We start from the raw sequence: 27,962 nt of genomic DNA, 5'->3' as shown, positions 1-27,962 counted from the left end.
TTTTTTTATTACCAAAAATGTTTTTATTGGCTTCTCTAATCAGTTTATAAATTCAATAACAGGTACAGCCCTGGAAATCATATCACAAGGGTCTTGAACAAATAAGACAGGGATAGGGAGGCATCTGCTACAAAATTTGGTGTTGTGACGATCAGAAAAAAGCCATACAAAAACATATCATGCATATCGGTAGAAACAAAAACAAAAAATTAACATACATTTTTAGTGTTTTTGTACATTTTTGTAAACAATATCCTTCTAGAGATCATATCAAAACATTTATGGCGAGTAACAAAAATAAGGGATATAACATGAGAGAAATTAAAGTTTCTATGAGGCATCTAGAATGCAACACTGCTTGGCGTGAAGGCTTTAACAAAACAAATACATTTTGCAATTCAACGAGTCAATTGCTCTTCTATAATTGTAAACACAGGCATTGTTACATGATTATACAAATGTTTAACCTATACTACAAGTATTTCCACTACGTACATGAAACGTGTCCCTGTTTTCTGACGCTTCAGTGATATGAGGTACATTGATCTCTGAAAGACACACTTGACAAAAATGAGCAAAAATTGCTGTATAAAATAATTCCAATACTGAGCTATATTGCATGCTGGGGAAAATACATTATTTTATACTAATACAATTGCTCAGAGAACGAAGGCGGGGGTCAAAATTATTGATACCCCTGTTTTCAATACCTCACCGTCAGAGGATAATGGCACTGAAACATAATCTAATATATTTTCCTAATTTGTTTGAGAATACAATATAACTCAGTATTTTACAGTCACTTTTATTAATCTTTATCAAGGTTGTCAATTTTGGACCCCACTGTATATTTAGGTCAATCCTATTTTTTATTTCCTCATCTGCCTCTCGCTCTCCCTCTTTTCTTTAAAAGCATAGTATGTGTTTTGGAGTGAAGTGGCCGGTCAGTCATTCTTTTGTTCCCTGTGATCTGAGCAGCTTTAAAAGTCTATCAGCTGTGGGGGGCACACAGGAAATGATCTAAATACCAACCCTGACTGCCGGGAGAGAATGGCTTGAGCTGTGGAAGACAAAGAAGGCCATTGTTTATTCTTGCAAAGTTTGAAGGACTGCCTTTTTGGGGGGGATATATATATACATACACATAACGTTGAGCCTGTACAAGTGAGGTAATTTTTATGTATCAGGCCCGATTTCATAGGGTACAGACAGATTGATGTACAGTGAATACTTGCACTTCAAAATCGTCCTGCAAAAATAAACTCTTGCTAGGTTACAAATAAATAAAGGGAAAATAGTTTGATTTTTGCATCCAGTAGAGTCTTAGTACATCAGTGGGAATACAAAAAAAAAAAAAGAAGTGTTGCAGCATATTATCTGCCCCCTCTCGAAACAACTTACACCGAACAAAAATATAAAAAGCAACATGTAACGTGTTGGTCCCATGTTTCATGACCTGAAATAAAAAATCCCTGAAATTTTCCATACGCACAAAAAGCTTAATTCTTTAATTTGTGCTGAGCAGTATTTTGGTATGTAATGTAATATATATATTTGATTTATTTAACCTTTACCTAGGCAAGTCAGTTAAGAACAAATTCTTATTTACAATGATGGCCTACCCCGGATGACGCTGGGTCAATTGTGCGCCGCCCTATGGGACTCCCAATCACCAGGTACTGCAGTGACACCTCTTGCACTGAGATGCAGTGTCTTAGACCACTGCGCCACTCGGGAACCCAAAATAAAAAAGCCCTTCTGTTGGGAAAAACTCATTCTGATTGGCTGGGCCTGGCTCCCCAGAAGGTGGGCCTATGTCCACCCATAACTGTACCCCTGCCCAGTCATGTTAAATCCATAGATTAGGGCCTAATGAATACATTTCAATTGACTTATTTCCTTATATGAACTGTAACTCAGTCAAATCTTTGAAATTGTTGCATGTTGTTTATATTTTTGTTCGGTATCAATACAGAGGTCTTCTCAGAACATTGGGTTACATACAGTAATGGCAAATCATTTGTACAACCCTTCCCCTTGACCAAACCGTCAAAAAAACACAAACAAAAATACATCTATTCAACCCCAGTCTAACCCTCCCTACAGAACAACAAACCACCCTATCCCACCCACCCCCGTTCACAGTTCTCTCTAATAAAAAAAAAAGAATCACTTGGTTTTGCGCATCCTTAATTGAGTTGGGTTGTTTTCAGGTCTCAATGACAATTTTGTTTTTCAAAGTGCTTGTTTGATTTCCACTGACAAAAAAAAAAAGTTAACGGCCAGGAGTGGAGTGGAACCCAGTAAAAATGAGCGACAACAGTTGTTGAAACGTCGCCAACGGGGCCAGCACATTTCCTTGTCACGGGCCACTGAAGGGGCCATCCAAAAGGTGCATGGCTAGACAAACATCACTTGACACTGTATATAAACAAAAAAGGATTGCGGATTGAAACCTCTTTCCGTTGAGCCTGGACTGTGTGCACTATGAGTTCTTGAGTGTATAAATATCCGTGTTAGCGTGTGTTTTACATGTGGCCCTTTACGGGGGGAAATGGGAACGGTCATTTTCACATTGACACAGAAGTACCGTAATCTCTACACAGCTACACGTAGAGGAAAGGGTTGTTCAATGGCGAAGAAAACTGAACAGGAAGATCCGCTGAATTTGTTTGTCTTTTTGTTCCCCCCTCCTCGAGGGATAAATAGTAACAAAGCTTTGTAGTCTCAAAGTACACTTAAAAAAGTGTGCTAATTGCATCTCATAATACAAAGTTCTCCTTATTACACAATTTTGCCTTAATACCTGAGTAATACGATTCTAGTAACAGACAATATATAACTTTTTTTGCCATTTGAATTCTGGGCCTTTCCCTGCCACAAACGTATTATTATTGAAATTATTAACATCATTCATTATTACTTTACAACTGTATGATGATTGGTAAAACAAGAGTTCAAAGAAAAATCATCAAGCTTAGCTAACCCCTAATTTTTCATTTTAAATTACATTAAAATCTACGTTTACGTTCATATCATACCAACTACACTAACAAAATAAAGACTAAATACAGATTTTTTAAAAAGGAATATAAAAAATTGCATTTGAGGCCTTGAAGACCTTCCCCTGGTAGAGTTCTCGTTATCAACATTTAATGGCAGTGTTTAAAAAAAAAAATTGACCTCGCTACAAGAACAAAATGTAGAGGGGTATAGGGACACAAAGAAGAACACAAGACCCGCAACTAGGTTCACCTCGTTTTAACCCTTACCTGAAACTTTGGCTTGTTGGGGTTTTCGATCCTGTACTTACTGGCTCACTGACGTCAGCTAACAAACTGGTATACCCTGAGAATTCTGACACGGGAGTTCGTATTCGGTGGTCGACCTCGGCCCCAGTGCTGTAGCCCAGCGGGGTGCGACGGCCCGACTTAAATTGGGAACCGAAGGCCTGGGCGAAGTTCTCGATCTGGTAGGTGGCCCGCAGGTCCATTTCCTTGGGCGTGTCCAGGTCGGAGTAGCTGCCGTTTCTCCCGTTGCCCTTGGCCCCCTGCTCCTTGGGGGCTCCACCGGCGGCCGTCAGCTCCTGGGGCGTCAGCTGGAACGCGGGGGAGTGGTGCTGCTTCTCCAGCTGCTCGGTGAGCTCCTGAGAGGGGATGAGCTGCTGGTGGCCAGCCGCCTCTAGGCCGCTGAGGTGAAAGGCCGGCTGGGAGGGGGAGCCCACCACCATGCTGTAGTGGGACTTAGAGGAAGACAAAGAGGAGGAAGAAGAAGAGATGGAGGTGATGGGCAGTGGCGAGGAGTCAGTGGGCGGGTAGCCGCACTCCAGCGGAGACGTAGTGTAGACATGCTTATCGGAGAAGAGGGGTCCCGTAGGGCTGGAGAGCAAAGGGAAGGGCCCGCTGGGTCCCAGCGTGGGGAAGGGCCCGCTGTGGCTGGTGCGCTCCAGGGCCTGCAGAAGAAACTTGGAGTACTCACTCATGACCACCTGTTTGTCGCCGCCGTTGGGCGAGTCGTCGTCCAGCTCTGGGGTGACAGGGGCCGCCGGCTGCAGGGTCACGTGGTGCGGGCCGCTGTGGTCTGAGAGGTCAAAGGTCACGTCGTGGTGGTGGTGGTGCGTGCCATCCGACTTGTGGCTGTAGTGGTCCAGCAGGCTCTGGAGCACTTCGTCCGGGATGACCGACTTGTCGTGGTGCTTGAGGTCCAGGGGCGAGGTGTCCAGCATGGTGAGGGTGGGCTCGTTGTGGTGTCCCAGCGAGCCTTGGATCACGCTGCTGGCATGGGGCTGGCCCATGTGGAGGGAGGGCGCCGCGTAGTCGTTGTTGGCCACGTGTTGGAGGTAGCGCCGCTTCTTCACAAACTGCATGGCGTCATCGTAGTTGTTGCTTGTGGCTGATGGGCCTCGTTTTGCGCCTCCGCTGGAGGAGCCCTGGAGGACCATGGCATCTAGCCCCGAGCCCCCCGCCAGCTCCATGGAGCCCTGCTTCTGAGACAGCAGCTTCTGCCCCCCGTCCTCCATGGGGACGAGGCCCTTCTTAGCCTTCTTGAACACCAGCTTGGGTGTGCGGCCCTGCAGGCTGGGGTCGGAACACTCCATGCCGTAGTCCTGCAGGCCCCCGGACGACGCAGTGGTGGCAGCAGCCTTCTTACGCTTACGATCACTGCCCTCGCCTGCGTTTTTGGACTTGCCCCTCTTGCATGCAGAGGTGGCGGTAGCGTTTCCCTGAGTGAGTGAGTAGTTGCCCTGGCCCATGTCCCCGTGGGCAAGCTCCAACATGCTGGGGTCCGGGCCCTTCTTTATGGCTTCTCCGCAGGTCCGCTTGTGCTTCAGTAACCGGTCCGTCCTTGAGAAAAACTACAGGGGAACGGGGGGAGGAGATGCAGAGTATTTGAAAACTTTCTAGTCACTGGATTGAGCAAATGGCACACCGACAGCAAAATGCATCGGCCCACTGTTAGATGCACCCAAAGTGTTCTTGACCAAGCGTTATGGTTTGAAACGTCTGATGACAGAGCACGTAGCAAGCTTCCAACAGTGTGGAACACCCATGATATTTTGAGCAAACATGCTAGATTGAGATAAACTGCAAACATCAGTCTAACATCAAGAACTATTGTCAATCGGACCTGGGTTCAAATAAATGCGTATTCAAGTATGTTACTTAAAAATACACATTTTCTATGTATTTTAGTATTTTCAAATAATGTGGCCAAATCAGCTACTTGTATTTTACTTATTATATAGTATTTTCAAATAAATTCCTATAAATAGACAAAAATATTTTCAAATACTTACTTCCAAATACATTATATCAAATACACCTAGGACCAAGCAGACCTTGGTTCAAGTGCATGAAGTACTTAAACATTTACACTTACGGGAATTGGCCTATATGGATAGGGCCAAATTCGAAATGTTTTTAACAGAAGAAATATGCAAATAGAAATGTTAACAGAAGAAATATGAGAAGCATGTGTATAATCATGGTAGCAAATGAAAGGGAACACTTTGGAAATCCACAACAGTTCACCTGACCTGACTTCAAGACTGAATCCAAACATAACACTTGATTTTATGTGCATTTTACATTTACTGTACTTTTTGCAGCATTTGTCAATGAAAGAAATCTGAAATAACACTGGATACATTCAGTAACATAGTAAGAATATTCATGAGACTTAGGCGCATCAAACAAACAAAAGGACAAGGGTTTGAGTGAGAGGTCTAACTGGTGTCTCCAAGTAGCCACACACAAAATGGACTGGTTGACTGAAGTAAGGAAATATGTGTTCCAACAATGAGCTGCATTTTGGAATAATTGAAATTGTCACTAGTTACCACAGCCACAAAGTCGAAATGGCCTATATTGTAAAAATACATAAAAAGATGCGCATCACTTCGCACAATTCCGTTCTATTTTATTCTGTTATATTACATCATGTTTTTTTCTTTTTACTATAAAATAGATGTGTCTTGACTGCAATATGGGCTCGGGAAATAAGAGGGTATTGTCTACTAAATTAACAAAACAAGACTATGCCACTGCACAGCCATAGGCTACCTTTTTGAAGATCGTGTTGCATAATATAACCAGTTGATATTACGGTTTCAATAAGTGAATCTTAAATGGGACATTTTTTTAATTGACTGAACAAAACATCTCAATGTTAAGTTGCACCCCCTTTTAACCTCAATTCATTGGGGCATGACTACAAGGTGTCGAAAGCGTTCCACAGGGATGCTGGCCCATGTTGACTCCAAAGCCTCCCACAGTTTTGTCAAGTTGGCTGGATGTCCTTTGGGTGGTGGACCATTCTTGATACACACAGGAAACTGTTGAGCGTGAAAAACCCAGGAGTGTTGTGGTTGTTAAAACTCTCAAACCGGTGCGCTTGGCACCTACTACCATACCCCGTTCACAGGCAATTAAATATTTTGTCTTGCCCATTCACCCTCTGAATGGCACGCATACACAATCCATGTCTCAATTGTCTCAAGGATTAAAAATCCTTATTTAACGTCTCCTCCCTTTCATCTACACTGATTGAAGTGGATTTAATTCATTACATCAATAAGGGATCATAGTTTTCGCCTGGTCAGTCCGTCATGGAAAGAGCAGGTGTTCCTAATGCTTTGTACACTCAGAGTGTGAGGCAATTTAGCAATTAGGATTCTTTATCTGTAATGGTAATAAATTAGGCATTGTTGCGCACTGTTGGCATATAGATAATTAGACCATTTCCCCAGTGTGGGCCCTTTTCTAAAAATAGACCTTTTTTAGTCACTTGAGTACTCGAACACAAAAAATGTGAAATGCCCATCGCTACTAGCTAAGTTATAAAATATGATCTTACAGTGTTAGACTTTCACAAAGAACTTCAGAGAAACATCGTATTTCTGTTGGAAATAGAATAGAGTCATGAGTGGATTTGGGTGCTTGTTCCAATGATCGTTCTCTTTACAATATGACCAACATAGGTTCATTCTGTTCAGAAGAACCCAGGGTATGACGCCATGTACGTTGTACATCAAACAAAGCGATCATAAACGTTGATATACAAATGACAAGTTTTATAAATATGGAAATGTGAAGTGCACATTTGGACGGATGTGTGGTTTGCTTTCCTGACATCAAAGCGGCATTCTTTTAATAATTCTCAACGTCTCAGAACACCTTGATTTACAGCATTGCCCTCACTCAGACAAAACATTTGCAAAAGGAGCCCAATTAGCGGGAGGGTTGGGGGCATATTCTTGTTGCGAGCAGTGCTCAAGTTTAGAAAGGCTGTCAGTTGAATCCCATACATAGCTGAAAAGGCGGAGACCCTGAGCTCTGACTTCATGTACAGTTTACTGTACAGCTACTGCGTTCCATTTTAGGAGCTTATCAGTAGCCAAATCTGCCATTTTCAACCCGTATACCCGTTGTAAGTGTTAAGGGCTACATATTTGTACTTGAAAATACTTAAATAAATACACACCAATACTTTCCAAGTATTTCCAAATACATTCCAATATTCAACTACATTTTTTAAAATACTTACCTCGAAATGTGTTTGAAAGTAATTGAAATACTCTAATTTGAACACAGGTCGGTTGCCAATCAAAAATCTGTTCTGCTTCGAGGGTAAAACCTAGTTACCCTTGTGACTGACCTGTTGGCAGGTGTCACATCTGTATGGCTTCTCTCCGCTGTGGGTCCTCTTGTGTCGCTCCATGTGGTACTTCTGGATGAAGCACATGTTACACTGGTCACAGCTGAAGGGCTTCTCTCCTAAGGAAAGAATGGGACAACATTGACACAGAACCAAATTGTTGTTTCTCTTTGCTTATTTGAGCTGTTCTTGCCATAATATGGACTTGGTATTTTACCAAATAAGGCTATCTTCTGTATACCACCCCTACCTTGTCACAAAACAACTGACTGGCTCAAACGCATTAAGGAAAGAAAGAAATACCACAAATTAACAAGGCACACATATTAATTGAAATGCATTCAAGGTGACTAACTCATGAAGCTGGTTGAGAGAATGCCAAGCGTGTGCAAAGCTGTCATCAAGGCAAAGGGTGGCTACTTTGAAGAATCTCAAATATATTTAGATTTTTTTTAACACTTCTTTGGTTACTACATGATTCCATGTATATTATTTCATTGTTTTGATGTCTTCACTAGTATTCTACAATGTAGAAAATAGCAAAAATAAAAGAAAACCCTTGAATGAGTAAGAGTCCAAACTTTTGAGCACGTGCATACACACAGAAACTATTCAGACCCCATGACTTTCCACATTTTGTAACGTTACAGCCTTATTCTAAAATGGATGAAATGCATTTTTCCTCAATCTACACACAATACCCCATACTGACAAAGCAAAAACAGGTTTATATTTTTTGGCAAATTTATTTTAAAAATGTAAAAACGAAATACCTTATTTACACAAGTATTCAGATTCTTTGCTATGAGAATCAAAATTGAGCTCAGGTGCATCCTGTTTCCTTTGATCATCCTTGAGATGCTCCTACAACTTGATTAGCAGATGTTAATGCGAGTGTAGCGAAATGCTTGTGCTGATAGATAGATTACTTGTTAGTACTGCACTGTCGGAACTAACAATTCCACAACAACTACCTTAAATATACATACACACACACAACTGTAAAGGGATGGAATAAGAATATGTACATATAAATATATGGATGAGCGATGGCCGAGCGGCATAGGCAAGATGCAATAGATAGTATAAAATACAGTATAAACATAATAGATGAGTAATGTAAGATATGTAAACATTATTAAAGTGGCATTATTTAAAGTAAATAGTGATCCATTTATTAAAAGTGGCCAATGATTGAGTCTATGTAGGCAGCAGCCTCTCTGTGTTAGTGATGGCTGTTTAACAGTCTGATGGCCTGTTTCAGTCTCCCGGTCCCAGCTTTGATGCACCTGTGCTGACTTCGCCTTCTGGATGGTAGCGGGGTGAACAGGCAGTGGCTCGGGTGGTTGTTGTCCTTGATGATCTTTTTGGCCTTCCTGTGACATTAGGTGCTGTAGGTGTCCTGGAGGGCAGGTAGTTTGCCCTCGGTGATGCATTGTGCAGACCTCACCACCCTCTGGAGAGCCTTGCGGTTGATGGTGGTGCAGTTGCCGTACCAGGCGGTGATACAACCCGATAGGATGCTCTCAATTGTGCATCTGTAAAAGTTTGAGGTTTTAGGTGCCAAGCAACATTTCTAGAGCCTCCTGAGGTTGAAGAGGCGCTGTTGCGCCTTCACCACACTGTCTGTGTGGGTGGACCATTTCGGTGAACCATTACTGTTTCCTGAAGTCCACGATCATCTCCTTTGTTTTGTTGACGTTAAGTGAGAGGTTGTTTTCCTGACACCACACTCTGAGTGCCCTCACCTCCTCCCTGTAGGCTTTCTCGTCGTTGTTGGTAATCAAGCCCACAACTGTTGTGTTGTCTGCAAACTTGATGATTGAGATGGCCACGCAGTAAGGGGTGAACAGGGAGAACAGGAGGGGCCTGAGCACACACCCTTGTGGGGCCCCAGTGTTGAGAATCAGCGAAGTGGAGATGTTATTTCCTACCTTCACCACCTGGAGGCAGCCCGTCAGAAAGTCCAGGACCTAATTGGCGGGGTACAGACCCAGGGACTTAAGCTTAATGAAGAGCTTGGAGGGTACTATGGTGATGTGGTGTCCTTGGAGTCCACCTGTGGTAAATTCAATTGGACATGATTTGGAAAAGCACAACTGTCTATATAACGGTCCCACAGTTGACAGTGCATGTCAGAGCAAAAAGCAAGCCATGAGGTCGAAGGAATTGTCCGTAGAGCTCCGAGACAGGATTGTGTCGAGGCACAGATCTGGGGAAGGGTAACAAAACATTTCTGCAGCACTGAAGGTCTCCAAGAACAGAGTGGCCTCCATCATTCTTAAATGGAAGAAGTTTGAAACCAACATGACTCTTCCTAGAGCTGGCCGCCCAACCAAACTGAGCAATCGGGAGTAAAGGGCCTTGGTCAGGGAGGTGATCAGGAATCTGACGGTCACTCTGACAGAGCTCCAGAGTTCCTCTGTGGACATTAAAGAACCTTCCAGAAGGACTACCAACTCTGCAGCACTCCAACAACCATGCCTTTATGGTAGTGGCCAGACAGAAGCCACTCCTCGGTAAAAAGCACAGCTCGCTTGGAGTTTGCCAAAAGGCACCCAAAGGACTCAGAACATGAGAAACAAGATTCTCTGGTCTGATGAAACCAAGATGTAACTCTTTGGCCTGAATGCCAAGTGTCACATCTGGAGGAAACCAGGCACCATCCCTAAGGTGAAGCATGATGGTGGCAGCATCATGCTGTGGGGATGTTTTACAGGGGCAGGGACTTGGAGACTAGCCAGGATTAACCTGTTAGGGCTAGGGGGCAGCATTTGCACGTCTGGATAAAAAAAATGTACCCGATTTAATCTGGTTACTAATCCTACCCAGTAACTAGAATATGCATATACTTATTATATATGGATAGAAAACACTCTAAAGTTTCTAAAACTGTTTGAATGGTGTCTGTGAGTATAACAGAACTCATTTGGCAGGCAAAACCCTGAGACATTTTCTGACAGGAAGTGGATACCTGATGTGTTGTATTGACTTTAAACCTATCCCATTGAAAAACACAGGGGCTTAGGAATATTTTGGCACTTCCTATTGCTTCCACTAGATGTCACCAGCCTTTACAAAGTGTTTTGAGTCTTCTGGAGGGAGATCTGACCGAACAAGAGCCATGGAACGATGATGTCCCATTAGACACCTGGCGCGCGAGTTCATGTTGGGTACCCTCGTTCCAATACGTTATAAAAGAGTATGCATTCGTCCACCTTGAATATTATTCATGTTCTGGTTAAAAAAGGCCCTAATGATTTATGCTATACAACGTTTGACATGTTTGAACGAACGGAAATATATTTTTTCCCCTCGTTCATGACGAGAAGTCCGGCTGGCTTACATCATGTGCTAACAAGACGGAGATTTTTGGACATAAATTATGAGCTTTTTTGAACAAAACTACATTCGTTATGGACCTGTGATACCTGGAAGTGACATCTGATGAAGAGAATCAAAGGTAATGGATTATTTACATAGTATTTTCGATTTTAGATCTCCCCAACATGACGTCTAGTCTGTATCGCAACGCGTATTTTTCTGGGCGCAGTGCTCAGATTATTGCAAAGTGTGATTTCCCAGTAAGGTTATTTTTAAATCTGGCAAGTTGATTGCATTCAAGAGATGTAAATCTATAATTCTTTAAATGACAATATAATATTTTACCAATGTTTTCTAATTTTAATTATTTAATTTGTGACGCTGACTTGACTGCCGGTTATTGGAGGGAAACGATTTCCTCAACATCAATGCCATAGTAAAACGCTGTTTTTGGATATAAATATGAACTTGATAGAACAAAAAATGCATGCATTGTCTAACATAATGTCCTAGGAGTGTCATCTGATGGAGATTGTAAAAGGTTAGTGCATCATTTTAGCTGGTTTTATGGTTTTGGTGACCCTGTCTTTGACTTGACAAAACATTACACACAACTCTTGTAAATGTACTGTCCTAACATACTCTAAATTTATGCTTTCGCCGTAAAACCTTTTTGAAATCGTAAAACGTGGTTAGATTAAGGAGATGTTTATCTTTCAAATGGTGTAAAATAGTTGTATTTTTGAAAAATTTGAATTTTGACATTTATTTGGATTCAAATTTGCCGCTCTTGAAATGCACCTGCTGTTGATGGAGTGCACCACGGGTGGCACGCTAGCGTCCCACCTAGCCCCAAGAGGTTAAGGGAAAGATGAAAGGAGCAAAGTACAGAGAGATCCTTGATGATAACCTGCTCCAGGACCTCAGACTGGGGCGAAGGTTCAGCTTCCAACAGGACAACGGCCGTAAGCACACAGCCAAGACAACGCAAGAGCGGCTTCGGGACAAGTCTCAATGTCCTTGAGAGGCACAGCCAGAGTCTGGACTTGAACCTGATCCAACATCTCTGAAGAGACCTGAAAATAGCTGTGCTGCGACATTCCACATCCAAGTTGACAGAGCTTGAGAGGATCTGCAGACAAGAATGGGAGAAACTCTCCAAATACAAGTGTGCCAAGCCCGTAGCGTCATACCCAAGAAGACTAGAGGATGTAATCACTGCCAAAGTAGTGAGTAAAGGGTCTGAATACTTTTGTAAATGTGATTTCAGTTTATTTTTAATACATTTGCTAAATATTTGTCATTATGGGATAATTGTGGGTAGATTGATCCATTAATCCTTTTTAGAATAAGGCTGAAACATAACAAAATAAGGAAAATGTTAAGGGGTCTGAATACTTTACAAATGCACTGCTTGTGTGTGTGTGTGTGTGTGTGTGTGTGTGTGTGTGTGTGTGTGTGTGTGTGTGTGTGTAGACAGACACACACACACACACACACACACACACACACACACAACCAGTCAAGTTTGGACACACCTACACATTCAAGGGTTTTTCTTAAATTTGTACCATTTTCTACATTGTAGAATAATAGTGAAGACATCAAAACTATGAAATAATGTATAGTAACCAAAAAGGTGCTAAACAAAACATATTTTATATTTTGAGATTCTTCTTCTTCTTTGCCTTGATTATAGCTTTGCACACTCAACCAGCTTCATGAGGTTGTCACCTGGAATGCATTTCAATTAACAGGTATGCCTTGTTAAAAGTACATTTGTGGAATTTCTTTCCTTCTTAACACGTTTGAGCCAATCAGTTGTGTTGTGACAAGGTAGGGGTGGTATACAGAAGATATCCCTATTTGGTAAAAGACTAAGTCCATACTATGGCAAGAACAGCTCAAATAAGCAAAGAGAAACAACAGTCCATTAATTTCAGATATAAAGGTCAGATAATCCAGAAAACATCAGAAATTTTGAAAGTTTCTACAGGTGCAGTCGCAAAAACCATCAAGCACTATGATAAAACTGGCTCTCACGAGGACCGCCACAGGAAAGAAAGACCCAGAGTTAACTCTGCTGCAGAGGATAAGTTAATTAGTTACCAGACTCAGATTGCAGCCCAAATAAATGCTTCACAGAGTTCAAGTAACAGACACATCTCAACATCAAATGTTCAGAAGAGACTGTGTGAATCAGGCCTTCATGGTCGAATTGCTGCAAAGAAACCACTACTAAAGGACACCAATAAGAAGAAGAGACTTGCTTGGGCCAAGAAACATGGGCAATGGACATTAGAACAGTGGAAATCTGTCGGTATAATGACTCCAAATTAGAGATTTTTGGTTCCAACAGCCATGTCTTTGTGAGACGCAGAGTAGGTGAATGGATGATTTTCACATGTGTGGTTCCCACCATGAAGCATGGAGGTGGTGTGATGGTGCTTTGCCGGTGACACGGTCAGTGATTTATTTAGAATTAAAGGCACACTTAACCAGCATGGCTACCACAGCATTCTGCAGCAATATGCCATCCAATCTGGTTTGTGCCTAGTGGGACTATCATTTGTTTATCAACAGGACAATGACGCAAAACACACCTCCAGGCTGTGTAAGGGCTATTTGACCAAGGAGAGTGATAAAGTGCTGCATCAGATGACCTGACCTCCACAATCACCTGACCTCAACCCAATTGAGATGTTTTGGAATGAGTTGGACCACAGAGTGAAGCAAAAGAAGCCAACAAGTGCTCAGCATATGTGGTAACTCCTTCAAGACTGTTGGAAAAGCATTCCTCATGAAGCTGAGAGAATGCCAAGAGTGTGCAAAGCTGTCATCAAGGCAAAGCATGGTTACTTTGAAGAATCTCAAATATATTTTGATTTGTTTAACACTTTTTTGGTTAGTACATGATGCCATATGTGCTATGTCATAGTTGTGATGTCTTCACTATTATTCTACAATGTAAGAAATATAAAAATAAAGAAAAACCCTTGAATGAGTAGGTGTCCAAACTTTTAGCTGGTACAGTACATACATACAAAATAAATGGCATTCAGGCATGAGGGTTGGGTTAATTTCAACTCAGGAAGTGAACTGAATTTCAAATTCAAATGTCTCTTTGAATTTCCATTTACTTCCTGAATTGACTAAATTGAAATGGAATTGACCACAGTGCTGGCTGTCATAGGTCAAGACTCACCACTGTGGATCTTTTCGTGCCGCTGCAGCAGGTACTTCTGGATAAAGCTCATGTTACACTGACTGCACCGGAAAGGCCTCTCACCTGTGCGATCAAAAATACAATCACCCACTCTCCACATTAATTGACTATCAGTGGGGGAAAGCAGAAGTTGGCTTTATTCAAGTCTCAGTTCATTAAATTCGACTTTTTGGATAAACACTGCAGAAGAAGCAAACATGCTAGTGTAAGTTAAAGAGTGAAATCCTAAAGGGGATAGTTCAGCCAAATAACACATTTATATTTGTTCCCTTACCTTGAAAGCAATCTTTGGACAGAATCTGCAATAAAACACTTTGGGGGAGCAGTGTCTTGTTTACCGAAACCAACGTGGATTGCATTCTCTCCTTGTCCATAGACTACTTTCAAGGTAAAGAAATGTATATATACACATAGACATTTGTAATTTGGCGGAACATTCGCTTGAAAGAAAAATAATAAAACAGAATTCCTCACCGCGGCGACAATGAGTCAAACCTGCAAGAAATGTTTGTGTCATTTACATTACCTCAACATTTACAGGACATTTGTAGCATCAAACAAATGTCATCCACGCTACTCACGTCAGTGATATTGGGTGCATTCGTTTTAGCTCACCCTGTGCCTTGGGTGGGTGAGGATTTCACTTTAGAACCAATAGAATTACCTAAAAAAAATAAAAAAAGTGCGCACTCCAGCCACCTCAAAATAATTCCCATGCAGAAAGCACCGAAAGCCTCTCACCTGTGTGAATGAGCACATGTCTGCGGAGGTGGTAGGAGCTGCGGAAGGCAGCGTTGCAGTGCTCACAGATGTGCGGTTTGGAGTTGGGAGACAGGCCGGTCCCCTCGCCGTCCAACATCATGGCCTGTGCGGGGCGCGGGACAGAATTAAAGGTCAGAATAACCCGAATGCAATTTTTCGGCGAAGTGTAAACATGTTGTTTGAGGGGACAAACTGCTGTTAACATGACCTGACCACAGCAAAACTGATCTGCTGTGCGACTTTTTGGTATCTTTGATTCTAAAAATGCATATTAATGTAAATGCTAGAGATGTGTTCTACCTTGGGTTCTCCACGTTTTCTTCTGGCTTTCCCCTCCCCATCACTGTTGCTCTTCCGTCTTCTTCCCGACGTCTCTTTCGGCCCTTTCTCTGGTCTTCCAGACATCTGAGGACAAAGCAGAGGTGGTGGTTGGCCATGTAGACAGATACGTGCTTATGATGTGATATCTCATGCACACAGTGTGAATATTCTCAAAGGAGCGATAGGCGCTATACTGATAACTAATTTTGATCTTCACAGAGGGAGTACCAAAGACAAAAATATGAAAGCATACATGATAACTCTACAGAAACTATCTATTGAGCGAGGCCCCTTTTCAGCCACTAAAACTACAACGCTACAAATAAACATGGTTCCTCACCGGCTCTCCCATTCGGACATTGCCGAGGCTGAGGTCGTGCAGCAGCATGTTCTGATGGTTGTGGTGGTGGCCTCCACCAAACTGCATCTCCAGCATCTCATTGCCCTTCCCCGCGCCCCCTCCGCCACAGCTGCCACCCAGCCCTCCTCCTCCCCCGCCACCTCCGCTATAAAGGGGCATGCGGTAGTCCAGCTCGCTCATCCGCTCTTGCTTGATGCCCATGCCGTGGAGGAAGCCGTGGGCGTTGGGTGGCGAGTCGCGCTCCTTCTTCAGGATCATCTCCTGGGGCATCTCCATGACCGACTGCGAGGCCAGGCGGGTGAAGCTGGTGACGGGTGGCAGGTGGCTGAACATGAGCATGCCGGGGGCAAAGTTTGGGTCCATGCCCCCATTGCCTCGCAGAAACTCGTTGCCTAGCTTGTCTTGGATAATACTCATGGTTGGTCAGTACGTGTAGAAAGGGGAAACACTAAATGGGGCCAGGTGGGGATGTCCTGGAAGAGAAGGGAGAAGAGGCTAAGTATAAAACCACATTATCAGTTTTACAAGTGTTATTTAGCAAACGCACTTATACAGAGCAACTTAAAGGATTAATTAGGGTTAAAGGGACATTTCACAATTGTTCAACTTCATATTCATCATCTCCAGCACCACCTGTGAAATTGGCATGTTTCTATGTTTTCTGGGGGGGAAAAAAAGAGGAAGATGTTTCCAATGACGTCATTGACTTCAACCAACTATGAGTAGGCATTGCCTACTAATTTGTTGACATCATTGGAAACACTTCTCTTCCTCTATCTTTTTGACTACAAAAAAATAGAAATATACTATTAGCACATGTTGATGTTGGGGTGGTGCTGGTGAAATTTCCCTTTAACTGCCTTGCTTGAGGGGACATTGACAGATTTTTCTATATCTTGAGTTGAGAGAATATATACGAAAAGTTGTTTTCTCCGGTGGCTTTTTGCATGAGAGAAAAAAACAAAGCCGGACAGTTATTCCGAGGAAGATATAGGCTGCAAGCCTGCAATCTTGTAAAGCAATCGTGTAACCCTGACCTCAGGGCTAGACTGGTCCCAGGTGGAGTCTGCGTGTTCTCCATTTCCCCAGTCATCCATTAATTACTTGATTGGATTTATTGGGCTTTGCCTATCTGGAACAGGATGCATGAGTAATTCTACTTCTATGGAGTGAGGCTATGATATAGTGGCTGGGTTATGGTTATCAAGCAAAACTTCTGTGGCTCCTTTGAAGACCTTTTAAACATCCTGCCTCTTGTTTACTTGATGCAATATAATGTAGGATAGCTCACATTTCCAAATGCCAGGCGGCTATGGCTAAATCAAATTGCCATGATTAAAGAGGGCAAAATAACTATACTGTTAAAGCAGGGACTAAATTGCCTAGTCCAGTGCTATCATGCAAAGCACTAGGGGAGCGACATGCGTTATATCAATGTCACATAAGGTTCACAGCAAAATCAAGGCCATTACTAACCGTACTAAGTCTATCTCACCGGGTCAACAAAGATTAAAGAAACAACTTAAGCTAAAGCAAAGCTTAACCTCTTGACTGCAGGCAGCATGCCCCCAACAATGGACCAAGGCCAGCAGCTGTGGCAGTCTGAATGGAATATCTGCCTAATAAATGGCGCTGAAGATTTTGCTCTCGAAAACACAACGCATTTAACAAGGCATTCTGCCTTATCCCAAGGGTTCTCAGCTATAAGCACCGCTTACCGGTGGGACCATGCGAAATACAATCCCAACTCTCTGTTTTAATGTTTAGAAACCAATTTTCAGATAGGCACTAGACTACCCGAACAGTGGACATCCCCTGCAGTCAGACCTTCATATTAAATAGGAGTGTAGATCGATATGGAGACTTAGAAAAAAGATTCACCCATTTTGAAAGTTATATTGTTTTTGTGAATCTGAGTGAAACTATCGATTGCCCGGGTCATTTCACGTGTATCTGAGCTATTACCGTTCAAGCTGGCAGAAAATCGGCAGGTATAACGTAGCATTGCGATAACGCCGCTCTCACTACACTGGAAGTTAATAGTAATTTGATTTATAGATTGCAAAAACATCATAGATATCAGATATCAATACTGTCAGATGTCATAACGCAGGAGGTTCTCTTTTAAAAATATATATATATTCCTACCTCAAGAAATGTGTAATTTAACAGAGGCCCTAATGCATTTCTCCTATTTGTCTGCCTTTTCAGTCCAGGGTGCATTGCATGGTGTCGTTGCGAATGTAAGACTCCACTCTGAGGCACATCGATCTGCATGTTGAACATGGTGAGATTGTAGACTGCTAAATTAATAGTGCAGTTTGTTTAGGTGATTTTACAGCTAACTAGCCACTCCACATGGTGATACTGACATTGCTATTACTGTGAGCCGCTACATTTGCTAGCTAGCTAGCTAGCTAGCCAGCCAGCCAATAGAGAGAGCATTGCGGGTTTTGTAGTCAACTTGAGCTGCAACAGATTTCCACAATAAATGTTCATGTTGCTTCCAACCTTAACAAAATGAAACATTTCACAAAGAATATTGTTCTCACATATTATTGTAACACTGTAAATTATAGGAATTAGTGGTTTTGGATGGATTCTTTAAGTTGTCTGCATATATTATGACAACATTTGTCTTCGTCAAGGATTTTGTGCACAAACGTTTTTCACGAGGCAAGCCCAAGTTCGGGAGCTAAAGTCTACGGCCCTTCGTTGGTCATTGGTCAACAGTAGGCAGTCTTCAATTAAGTGTTTGTCATTCAACGATACTCATTTTCATGCAAATGTTTCCACTTGAGAAATACTGCATCATAGATGTAAAAATTGGGCGACTAAGATCTCCTCTGCAAAAACATCAAAAGTAATGACAGATTTCTTGAGATATCGTAGATTAATTCGGACTATTTTGAGGAAGTGTATACTGGCTCTGGAGTCTCAAGAGACATAAACCGTGCTATTGTGAGTTTTTTCAAGCGAAGTTCTTTAAAGGGAGTATGCGACTTGGGCTGACGCCATTCAAGTCAACAGGTTGATAATATGCACGCAGCTCTCGCTCCTACACCCTCCTTTTTCTTTAACTCATTGTTATTACAATTATTATAATAAGTCATGTCATTCGTATGCTTCGTATACACTGCATTCGGAAAGTATTCAGACCCCTTGACTTTCTCTACATTTTGTTACAGCCTTACTCTAAAATTGTTTTTCCCCTCATCAATCTACACACAAGCCCAAGTCCGGGCTCTGGCTGGGCCACTCAAGGACATTCAGAGACTTATCCTGAAGCCACTCCTGCGTTGTCTTGGCTGTGTGCTTAAGGTCGTTGTCCTGTTGGAAGGTGAACCTTCGCCCCCAGTCGGAGGTCCTGAGCGCTCTGGAGCAGGTTTTTAAATCAAAGATCTCTGTACTTTGCTCTGTTCATCTTTAACGTGATTAGTCTCCCAGTCCCTGTCGCTGAAAAACATCCCCACAGCATGATACTGTCACCACCATCCTTCACCGTAGGGATGGTATTGGCCAGGTGATAAGTGCTGCCTGGTTTCCTCCAGACGTGATGCTTAGCATTAATTTAAAAGAGTTTCATCTTGGTTTCATCAGACCAGAGAATCTTGTTTCTCATGGTCTGAAAGTCCTTTAGGTGCCTTTTTGCAAACTCCAAGCAGGCTGTCATGTGCCTTTTACTGAGGAGTGGCTTCCATTAGAGCCTTGGGCCAGTAACCAAAAGGTTGCTGGATCGAATCCCTGAGCTGACAAGGTAAATATCTGTCGTTCTGCCCGAGCAAGGCAGTTAACCCACTGTTCCCCGGGCGCCGAAGACGTGGATGTCGATTAAGGCAGCCCCCCAAACCTCTCTGATTCAGAGGGGTTGGGTTAAATGCAGAAGACACATTTCAGTTGAAAGCATTTAGTTGTGCAAATGACTAGGTATCCGCCTTTCCCTTTCCTGTCTACTACCATAAAGGCCTGATTGGTGGAGTGTTCTAGAGATGGCTGTCCTTTTGGAAGGTTCTCCCATCTCCACAGAGGAACTCTGGAGCGTTGTCAGAGTGACCATTGGGTTCTTGGTCACCTCCCTGACCAAGGCCCTTCTCCCCCAATTGCTCAGTTTGGTTGGGTGACCAGCTCTAGGAAGAGTCTTGTTGGTTCCAAACGTCTCCCATTTAAGACTGATGGAGGCCACTGTGTTCTTGGGGATCGTCAATGCTGCAGACATTTGGTACCCTTCCCCAGATCTGTACCTCGACACGATCCTGTCTCGGAGCTCCACAGACAATTCCTTCTACCTTATGGCTTGGTTTTTGCTCTGACAAGCACGGTCAACTGTGGGACCTTATACAGACAAGTGTGCGCCTTTCCAAATCATGTCCAATCAATTGAATTTACCACAGGTGGACTCCAATGAAGTTGTAGAAACATCAAGGATGATCAATGGAAACAGGATGCACCTGAGCTAAATTTTGAGTCTCATGGCAAAGGGGCTGAATACTTGTGTAAATAAGGTATGTTTTTTTATTTGTAATACATTTGCTGATAACATGTTTTCGCTTTGTCACTATGGGGTATTGTGTGTAGATTGATGAGGAAAACATTGTATTTTATCCATTTTAGCATAAGGCTGTAACGTAACAAAATGTGTAAAAAGTGAAGGGGTCTGAATGCTTTACAAAGGCACTGTACACCGCTAAGAATTTTGACCAATCGATTGGTCGAAAGAACAACAATAATAATAGGCTACACTGATAACTCATGGTTGACTGCCAAACGTATACATGTCCCCATAATATTTAAATTAAGGAACTGTGATAACCATTATTTTAGCAATTCATGGTATATGCCACCCCTAATAAAAATGCCTCCCATCCTGCTGATTTGAGCTGCTGAACAGTATTTGCACGAGCCGCATTAATGGATGAGAAAGTGAACTTGCTAAACTTTTTGGAAAGCGCACAGCGGGGAATCGGGGATGCCCTGCTTTGCGATCTATTGCCTAGGACATCAACAGCCAGGAATTCATTAAATAACATATATAGGCACAGCACTTTTTGCCCATTTTGGCCGAATTAAATTGACGCATTTGGCGATGATGAACTTCAATTCCACTTGAACATGGTAGAATAGCTTAGCCATACTCATTAATAGCATAATCTATACTTTAATATACTCTTGGTGAATTTACATGGCATTGCAAGATAAGACATTGCGAGATACAGATTACAAAGATACAGCCTATGCGCACGGTTCCGACTGACTGTCTCTCCCTTGCCTGCTCTTTATCTTGGCTATGAAAGATGTGAGTGTGTGTTCAGTCTGTGTGGGTCTGTTGCGTCTAGAGTACCGTAGCCTACTCATTGATAGCCCCTACTTTAGTGAACTTGAGACATTTCATGCCAAGAAATTGACAGATACAGTATTGCAAGATACAGCTTTTGAATACCGAGGCATGGTTAGGACTGTCTGCCTGGTTGTTGACTTGCTTATCTATGCCCCTCCCCAGCTCCTTATTTGCTGTGAAAGACGCTAAAAAGTTTGTTCTCGGAAGTAGCCGACAGCAACTACGACGGGTAAGGAGTCGAGGAATCGAGTCGTTTGGAGTCGACTCTCAACGACTACTTGTTTATCCATGGTCCATGCAAATGTTACAAATGTTTATACCACAGCATTGTAGAATACTCATTTCTGATTGGTTAGAAGGGCATTCTGAAATGGACATTAAAACCAGATAATGGGACAGTTGTAAAAGGTATCGGGACACCTCGCAATCCTGACGCAATATGCACCTACACATGCAGACCATACTTGCTATAAAGTTACAGAAAAATAAACCAACAACCACACTACATTGTAAATGCAGATCCATCGAGGAAAAACTTAGCTAGCTAGTATTGATGTTTCAGCAAAGACGTGTTTTTTTTTTAGCATTTGATAGCCTAAAGTGGTGAGTGATGAACTAGAATTTCTCCGGTCCCTATGTTGCAGTCTGATTGGGGTTGGGCAGTATCCAGATTTTCATATCGTCATACCGTCCTTCTCTCACACTGGGATTTCTGGTATAAGCGGTTTAGTACACAAGTGGGCACCAAAAAAAACGCGAAAAAGCCCATTGGGCGTCTATGTCATATATATATATATATATATATATATATATATATATATATATATATATATATATATCGAAGCTGCATGGAGGCTGCTAGTTAAATATGTTAACGAGCGCAAACAATATGCAAAGACAGGTAATCAAGCTCATAAAGGTCTACATATCTAGGTATTTGTGCAAATTAACAAAGTTTTGACGAATTGCAGCACTGGCGCTCCAGCAGCATGTCTACAAGATGTGTGGAGTCTGGAGTCGCTAGGGCAACTGGCCTGCCTGCTCTAAGAAGAGGGGGGAGGAGCAGACCGGCTGTGAACAGAGAGGAGAAAAATACAAGGAAATCAAGATAGCAATGGCAGCTGTACAAATAACTAATCCAAAAGGGCTTACCTTCTCAAACACGTCAGAAAGCTAACACAATATGATTCCCCGTCACCTTATTAATTCAGCCACTTTTAGATAGCAAAAAACGAAGGGTCGTGTTTACGCATAATTTTGTGTTTTTCACGCAGGAAAAAAAGATTCAACGCACAAGAAATATCTTGCTGCGTTTTGTAAACACAGATCTAAAATGCTTCTTATTGTAATTTCTGCTCGGCATTAAACCATTTCTGTGCTCCAGCTGCACTTCTATACTCGGATGAGAGTTCATGAGTGCCCATTCTATCAGCAGACAGCGCTCCAACTGATGAATAGCTTCTTTTCTCCAGTACTTTGAGTGTAGCCAGCCTAATTTATCTCTGGTAAAACGCAAGATTAACTTTTAGCAAAAACATTAGGAAATGTACCTGCGAACATTATTTCTATAACAGGCGTAAACATTAGAAATATGATGACCATGCATAGTTTTATTTATTCATTGTAAGCTCATTTACTTGTGTGGCTGCCAGCCAAATAGTGTTACACTTCTGTTGTCATTGATGAAAATGGAAGCCATTTTATGTCGAATGTGTTGCACTAATGTATTTTCTGTGATGGAAAACGATAGTTGCACGTCCCTGATCACCCTATTGAAGCAATAAAACACTAGCTTCAATATAAATCTTGACCCCTGTCAATACACAGCTGGACTCATCTGCTCCCGCTTTCTCCTGTTGTGCCATTTAAGTGATAATGCCCGAGAAGCCGGTGTTTGGAGGATATATTGGCACGGGTGTTGTTAGGCCCGAGACGAAGCCGAGGGCTGGCAAACCGTGCCAATTTATCCTCCAAACGTCGGCATCAATGGTATTATCACTTTTATACGACAGGTTAACATAATTCAAATAATGATTGACATATTTGCACAAAAACGTTATTTTGATGAATTTATTCATACTAGTTCATCCTTCCACAAGATACAGTCTAATGAGGCGCGATTATGCCTGGCATAGAGAATGTGTTCCCTCGTCAGAAAACCGGTGTTCAGAGGAGCTAGCCAACAACACAGCTAACACAATAAACTTCAAACTGAAGCTGGAATGACTGCAAACTAGCTGCACTTTATCTTTTTCCAATTTACATTTCTTTGTATATATATAGAGAGAGATATAGAGATATATATATATATATATATATACATAAAAATTATGCCAGCTGATTCATGGTTTCGACTGTCTGAGAAACGCTGCCTGCCTGTCTCGTCCCGACACGTTCATTACTATGGGACAGCTGGAGATCAAATTTGAATATTGAAACAATGTTGCAAATGTCAGACACAGACAGCAAGGTTTATAAAAATCTTAGCTGTTGAAAACTAAATGTTAGTCTAAAAGAAATGCGAGATAATGTCTAGATGCTTTTTATAGTGGAGATTAAGTTTATAAAATATCTGGCTGGGCTGATGAGACAGTGGATTGTGCAGTCAGATGGAACACAGTAAATAGGCATTTTAACATCATTGATTAAGCCGGTAGTAAGTTGTGAAATAGACATCGGCTGGAATGCGGTTTTAATCAATCAGCATTAGACCGAACGCGGAGTGCCTAGATACAGCCCTTAGCCATGGTATATCGGCCATATACCACAAACCCCTAAGGTGCCTTATTGCTATTATAAACTGGTTACCAACGTAATAAGAGCAGCATTCAGGGCTCGAACCACCCAGTTCATAATTACAAACAAACACGTGACTGGCTCAACTGTGCTTGGGAACTAAGTAAGTAACTAAGTAATTCAAAATGTAAAATAATGTGACAGGTGAAATAAGAACGCAATCTGCTTCATCTAACGCATGCACAAGTTGCCTGCAGGTATTTACTTAAAGTAGCAACAAATATTATAAGTTATTGAAAAACTTCACAGTATTGATGTTATTGAAAACCCATCCTGTGGCTATTTACAAACACTATGAGGTACACCTCCTAAGCCTATTTCTGATTGGAAGGGCTTTTGTAGAGCATGCATTATGGTATATCCTCAAAGTAGAATTCAAAGGCTATAGTTCATGCTTACTTGTTCTGTGTTTGACCTGCTTTTGATAGCAAATGTTGAATTAAAAACATTATTGGCATTGCTGAATTCGATTTTCATAATAGCAAGCTGATGGTTTGGTTAGTTAAACTAGCGAGTCTGTTTGGTTACCCAGGCAACTACTATAGCTATCTTGTAAACTTGCTAACTACTTGAGTGGATGTTGAACACATTTCTACAGGCAAATTAACAATTATAACAATGGTATAAAAGGGATTATAAATCGGGTGGTTCGCAGATTACTGCACCTGTACATAGCCCATCTATAATTTAGCCCAAACAACTACCTCTTCCCCTACTGTATTTATTTATTTACTTATTCTGCCCCTTTGCACCCCATTATTTCTATTTCTACTTTGCACTTTCTTCCACTGCAAATCTACTATTCCAGTGTTTTACTTGCTATATTGTATTTACTTTGCCAACATGGCCTTTTTTGCCTTTACCTCTCTTATCTCACCTCATTTGCTCACTTTGTATATAGACTTATTTTTCTACTATATAATTGACTGTAGGTTTGTTTTACTCCATGTGTAACTCTGTGTTGTTGTATGTGTCAAACTGCTTTGCTTTATATTGGCCAGGTCGCAATTGTAAATGAGAACTTGTTCTCAACTTGCCTACCTGCTTAAATAAAGGTGAAATAAAAAATAAAATAAATATCAGGCACTATACCACGGGTATAACAAAACATTAATTTTTACTGCTCTAATTACGTTGGTAACCAGTTTATAAACAGCAATTAGGCATCTAGGAGGTTTGTGGTATATGGCGAAAATACCACACCCCCTCGTGCATTATTGCTTACTAATCAACTCAGGGCTCTATAAAAAATAATGATCGACATGGAAGTTGTTTTCCTCGATGCTCTAGCAGAAGCCTCTAACCCTCTCAAATGACCTTGTGCTCGCCTAATACCAATTAGACATCACCATAATATTAGGCCCGTGAAGAATAGTGTAGCCAGCCATCACCAATCAAATGTAGGCTAGCTACTTCTGAAACATTATCCAAATCACGTGTTACGTGCGACATTTTGTATATCACATGCAGCCAAACAAAAATCGTTGCTGCAATGTAAAATGTGCACGTTTATCTTTTCCCTTTCAAATTACAATGTCTGGTTGACAATTTATTAAAATGTATTACCCGGGATGTGAACACCTTGAATTTGCTGCCCTTGACAATTTATAAGAAGAACCACAGGCTTTAGTCACTGCCTGTGATAAACACGTCAAATTACACGGTCCACTAGTCTAAAACAAACCATATTTCACCTTGAATTTAGTAACATAATGTAGTATAACGTTAAAACGGCTCTTTGGCTGACTATTCCAGCTGGATCCTGAACGGCTCAGGCGCAAATGTATTGTTTAGTCTAGCCTACCATTTGGCTACGCGACATCGAATTATATGGAAAGCGGATGGGCTTTTGTGATGCATAGCTAGTTAGCTAGCTGGCTACAATGAAACGAATTACGTTAGCTACCTACCTAGATGTCCTCGCCAGCTTTGCTGATACAAAACACACTTCTGTCACAAATGCAATACTATTAAGACACAATAACACAGGACAACAAATCGACTCATACATTGTGAAAATTTAACCTGGTTGGCGACGGCTCAATAATAATGGGTAACGTTAGCTAGTTGTGCTAGCTAAGTCCAAGTAACGTTAATCTCAAACTGACAAAACATTACAGTACATTACCCTGGGATTCAATGGCTTTACAGGTCGCACGACCTTAATAAAAACTCAAATAGTGACATTAGCTCACGGTGGAGCACATTTTATTAACCCATTTATGAAAGACGATTGGTTGGGACCAGGCTCGAGAAAACATTCTGGTCATCTCTGGCGTTCGAGTATATTTATCAAACTACAGTAACTAGCTAGTTATAACTGTAGCTAATTATACCTAGCAATTACCGCTGCATTTAGTAATACATGATGTACTGTTTGGGATCTAAAGTTAAATTGCACCGCATTCTGAAAATAGTAACTACGGATGCTATGAGCCAAATTAGTGCTTACCAGCTAGCTAAAGCTAACGAGCTAGCCGCTCCAACTGAAACCCCGCATTACTATGATCCATGCAACAGAGAAACAATGATGCTCGGCTTTGAGTGCATCTCTCGCTGGTTGAAACGATATGCGTTTCACATTTCCACATAACTCGACACATTTCAACAAATACTCCAAAATAAATGGAAATGTATATTTACCTACACATGACCGCTATTTGCATTAAACGTTCGTATTTTCTTCCCTTTCTCGTTCTTTTTAGGTTTTATAGCCAAAACATTGTTGTCTTGGGGCCCCTGCTTTCTTCCATCTTGTCTTGGCGCGGGGAATTATGGGTCTAGCGAGCGGACGGGTCCTGAGAGGGGAGAAGACAGGGGTTTCCCCTAGAGTCAGCGCTATCTGGGGTCCTTGGGACGTCCATACCATGAATCAAAAACCATAACCTTAACCCTTACCTTTAACAATTTTACATTCAAACTTCAATGAGGTAGGGACTTTTCAAGGAACCCGGAAAGCAATGAGCTTTCCACTAGCTTTGATAGCCACAAAGTCAGATTCCACAGCCGCAAAGCCCAAATTTGCAAAAAAAATCAACTTAATTTAAGGTTTGGGTTAGGAATAAGGTTAGCAGTGTGGTTAGATTTAGGGTTAGGTTTAAAATTACATTTTAAGAAGATATATTGTATGAATGTGCTGGGTTTATGACTTTGTGTCTATAGAAGCTAGTGACGACTGGAGACAGGCAAGAGAGTTACTGCAGACTTGCAGTACCCTAGAGATGGCTAGTGTGACCTAAGGTCGCGACATCCTTTTCCACTGTCAGGTCGATATTGTTGACTGGAATATTATCAACTATATTTAGTTTTATTTTATTGTGGTTAAATTGTAATTCTGTAAGGTAAATCATCATTGCACTGTAGATTAAACAAATGCAGATGGGCTTCTGATGATAGAAGTCACAACATTCTGAATATTGAGATAATGTGGTCTTTTGCATCATTATTTGAAACAAATGTGATGATAAGCTAGGTCTCTGCCCATCTCTCTCTCTCTCTCTCTCACACACACACACACACACACACACACACACACACACACACACACACACACACACACACACACACACACACACACACACACACACACACACACACACACACACACACACACACACACACACACATTTGTGTTTACATTTTCTGGTTAATCACATACTCAAAGTGTTCATTTCATTCAAAAAGTAAAGAAGTAGTTCTTTATCAATATTGCAATGTTTCCAGATGTTTTTCAATGTAAAAATGTTTAAGTGAAGCAAGTTTTAAGGAAGTTTCAAGGATTGGGGTCCTTCCTTTGGGTTCAAGCTCCAGCTGTGTTTGGGACAGATTTCTGTGTAGCAGCTTTAGTCTGGTGAGCTTGAAGCACAGCCACTTCCTCATCAACCTTGGACCATAGTGACTCTCGGAACTTCAGCATGTGGAGCAACTCAGCATGTCTGTGATCTTCTTAGAGTGGCAAGGGTGCATGTTCTGTATGAGGGTGAAGAGATTCTCACCCAGCATTTGCTTCTGTTCCTGAGGAGGAAGAGCAGCAGCCAGCACAGAGGCCATCAGAGGCTCCTGGACTTGAATATGGAAATCTGTGGGTATTGGGTTGCTTTGTAATGTTGTACTCCTGGATGGGGGAAGACATGAGAAATGATTCACAAGGACAGCAAAGCTTGCTTCAGTTACATTTGTAA

At 41.8% G+C, this 27,962-nt stretch overlaps 1 protein-coding gene across 3 annotated transcripts; it reads right to left on the bottom strand.

The window, feature by feature from the left end:
• On the bottom strand, positions 1-26,558 carry znf281b (zinc finger protein 281b). 3 transcript variants are annotated; one of them, XM_082965889.1, is made up of 7 exons: positions 26,429-26,558; positions 15,630-16,123; positions 15,269-15,373; positions 14,949-15,071; positions 14,186-14,279; positions 7,657-7,775; positions 1-4,855 (listed from the first exon to the last, which is right to left on the bottom strand). In XM_082965889.1, exons 2-7 carry the CDS (start codon positions 16,065-16,067, stop codon positions 3,269-3,271), a joined length of 2,466 nt encoding a protein of 821 aa, XP_082822015.1. In that variant the 5' UTR covers positions 16,068-16,123; positions 26,429-26,558; the 3' UTR covers positions 1-3,268. The 3 variants fall into 3 exon arrangements, with proteins under 3 accessions (XP_082822015.1, XP_014014137.1, XP_082822014.1); XM_014158662.3 differs by having other exon boundaries at positions 14,186-14,269; positions 14,948-15,071; positions 26,425-26,554; XM_082965888.1 differs by having other exon boundaries at positions 26,425-26,554.
• Positions 26,559-27,962: the final 1,404 nt, after the last annotated feature.

The sequence above is a fragment of the Salmo salar genome, chromosome 19, assembly GCF_965601325.2.
Source record: "Salmo salar chromosome 19, fSalSal1, whole genome shotgun sequence".
NCBI classification, from domain to species: domain Eukaryota; kingdom Metazoa; phylum Chordata; class Actinopteri; order Salmoniformes; family Salmonidae; genus Salmo; species Salmo salar.
This window is presented reverse-complemented; position numbering and strand designations above follow the sequence as displayed.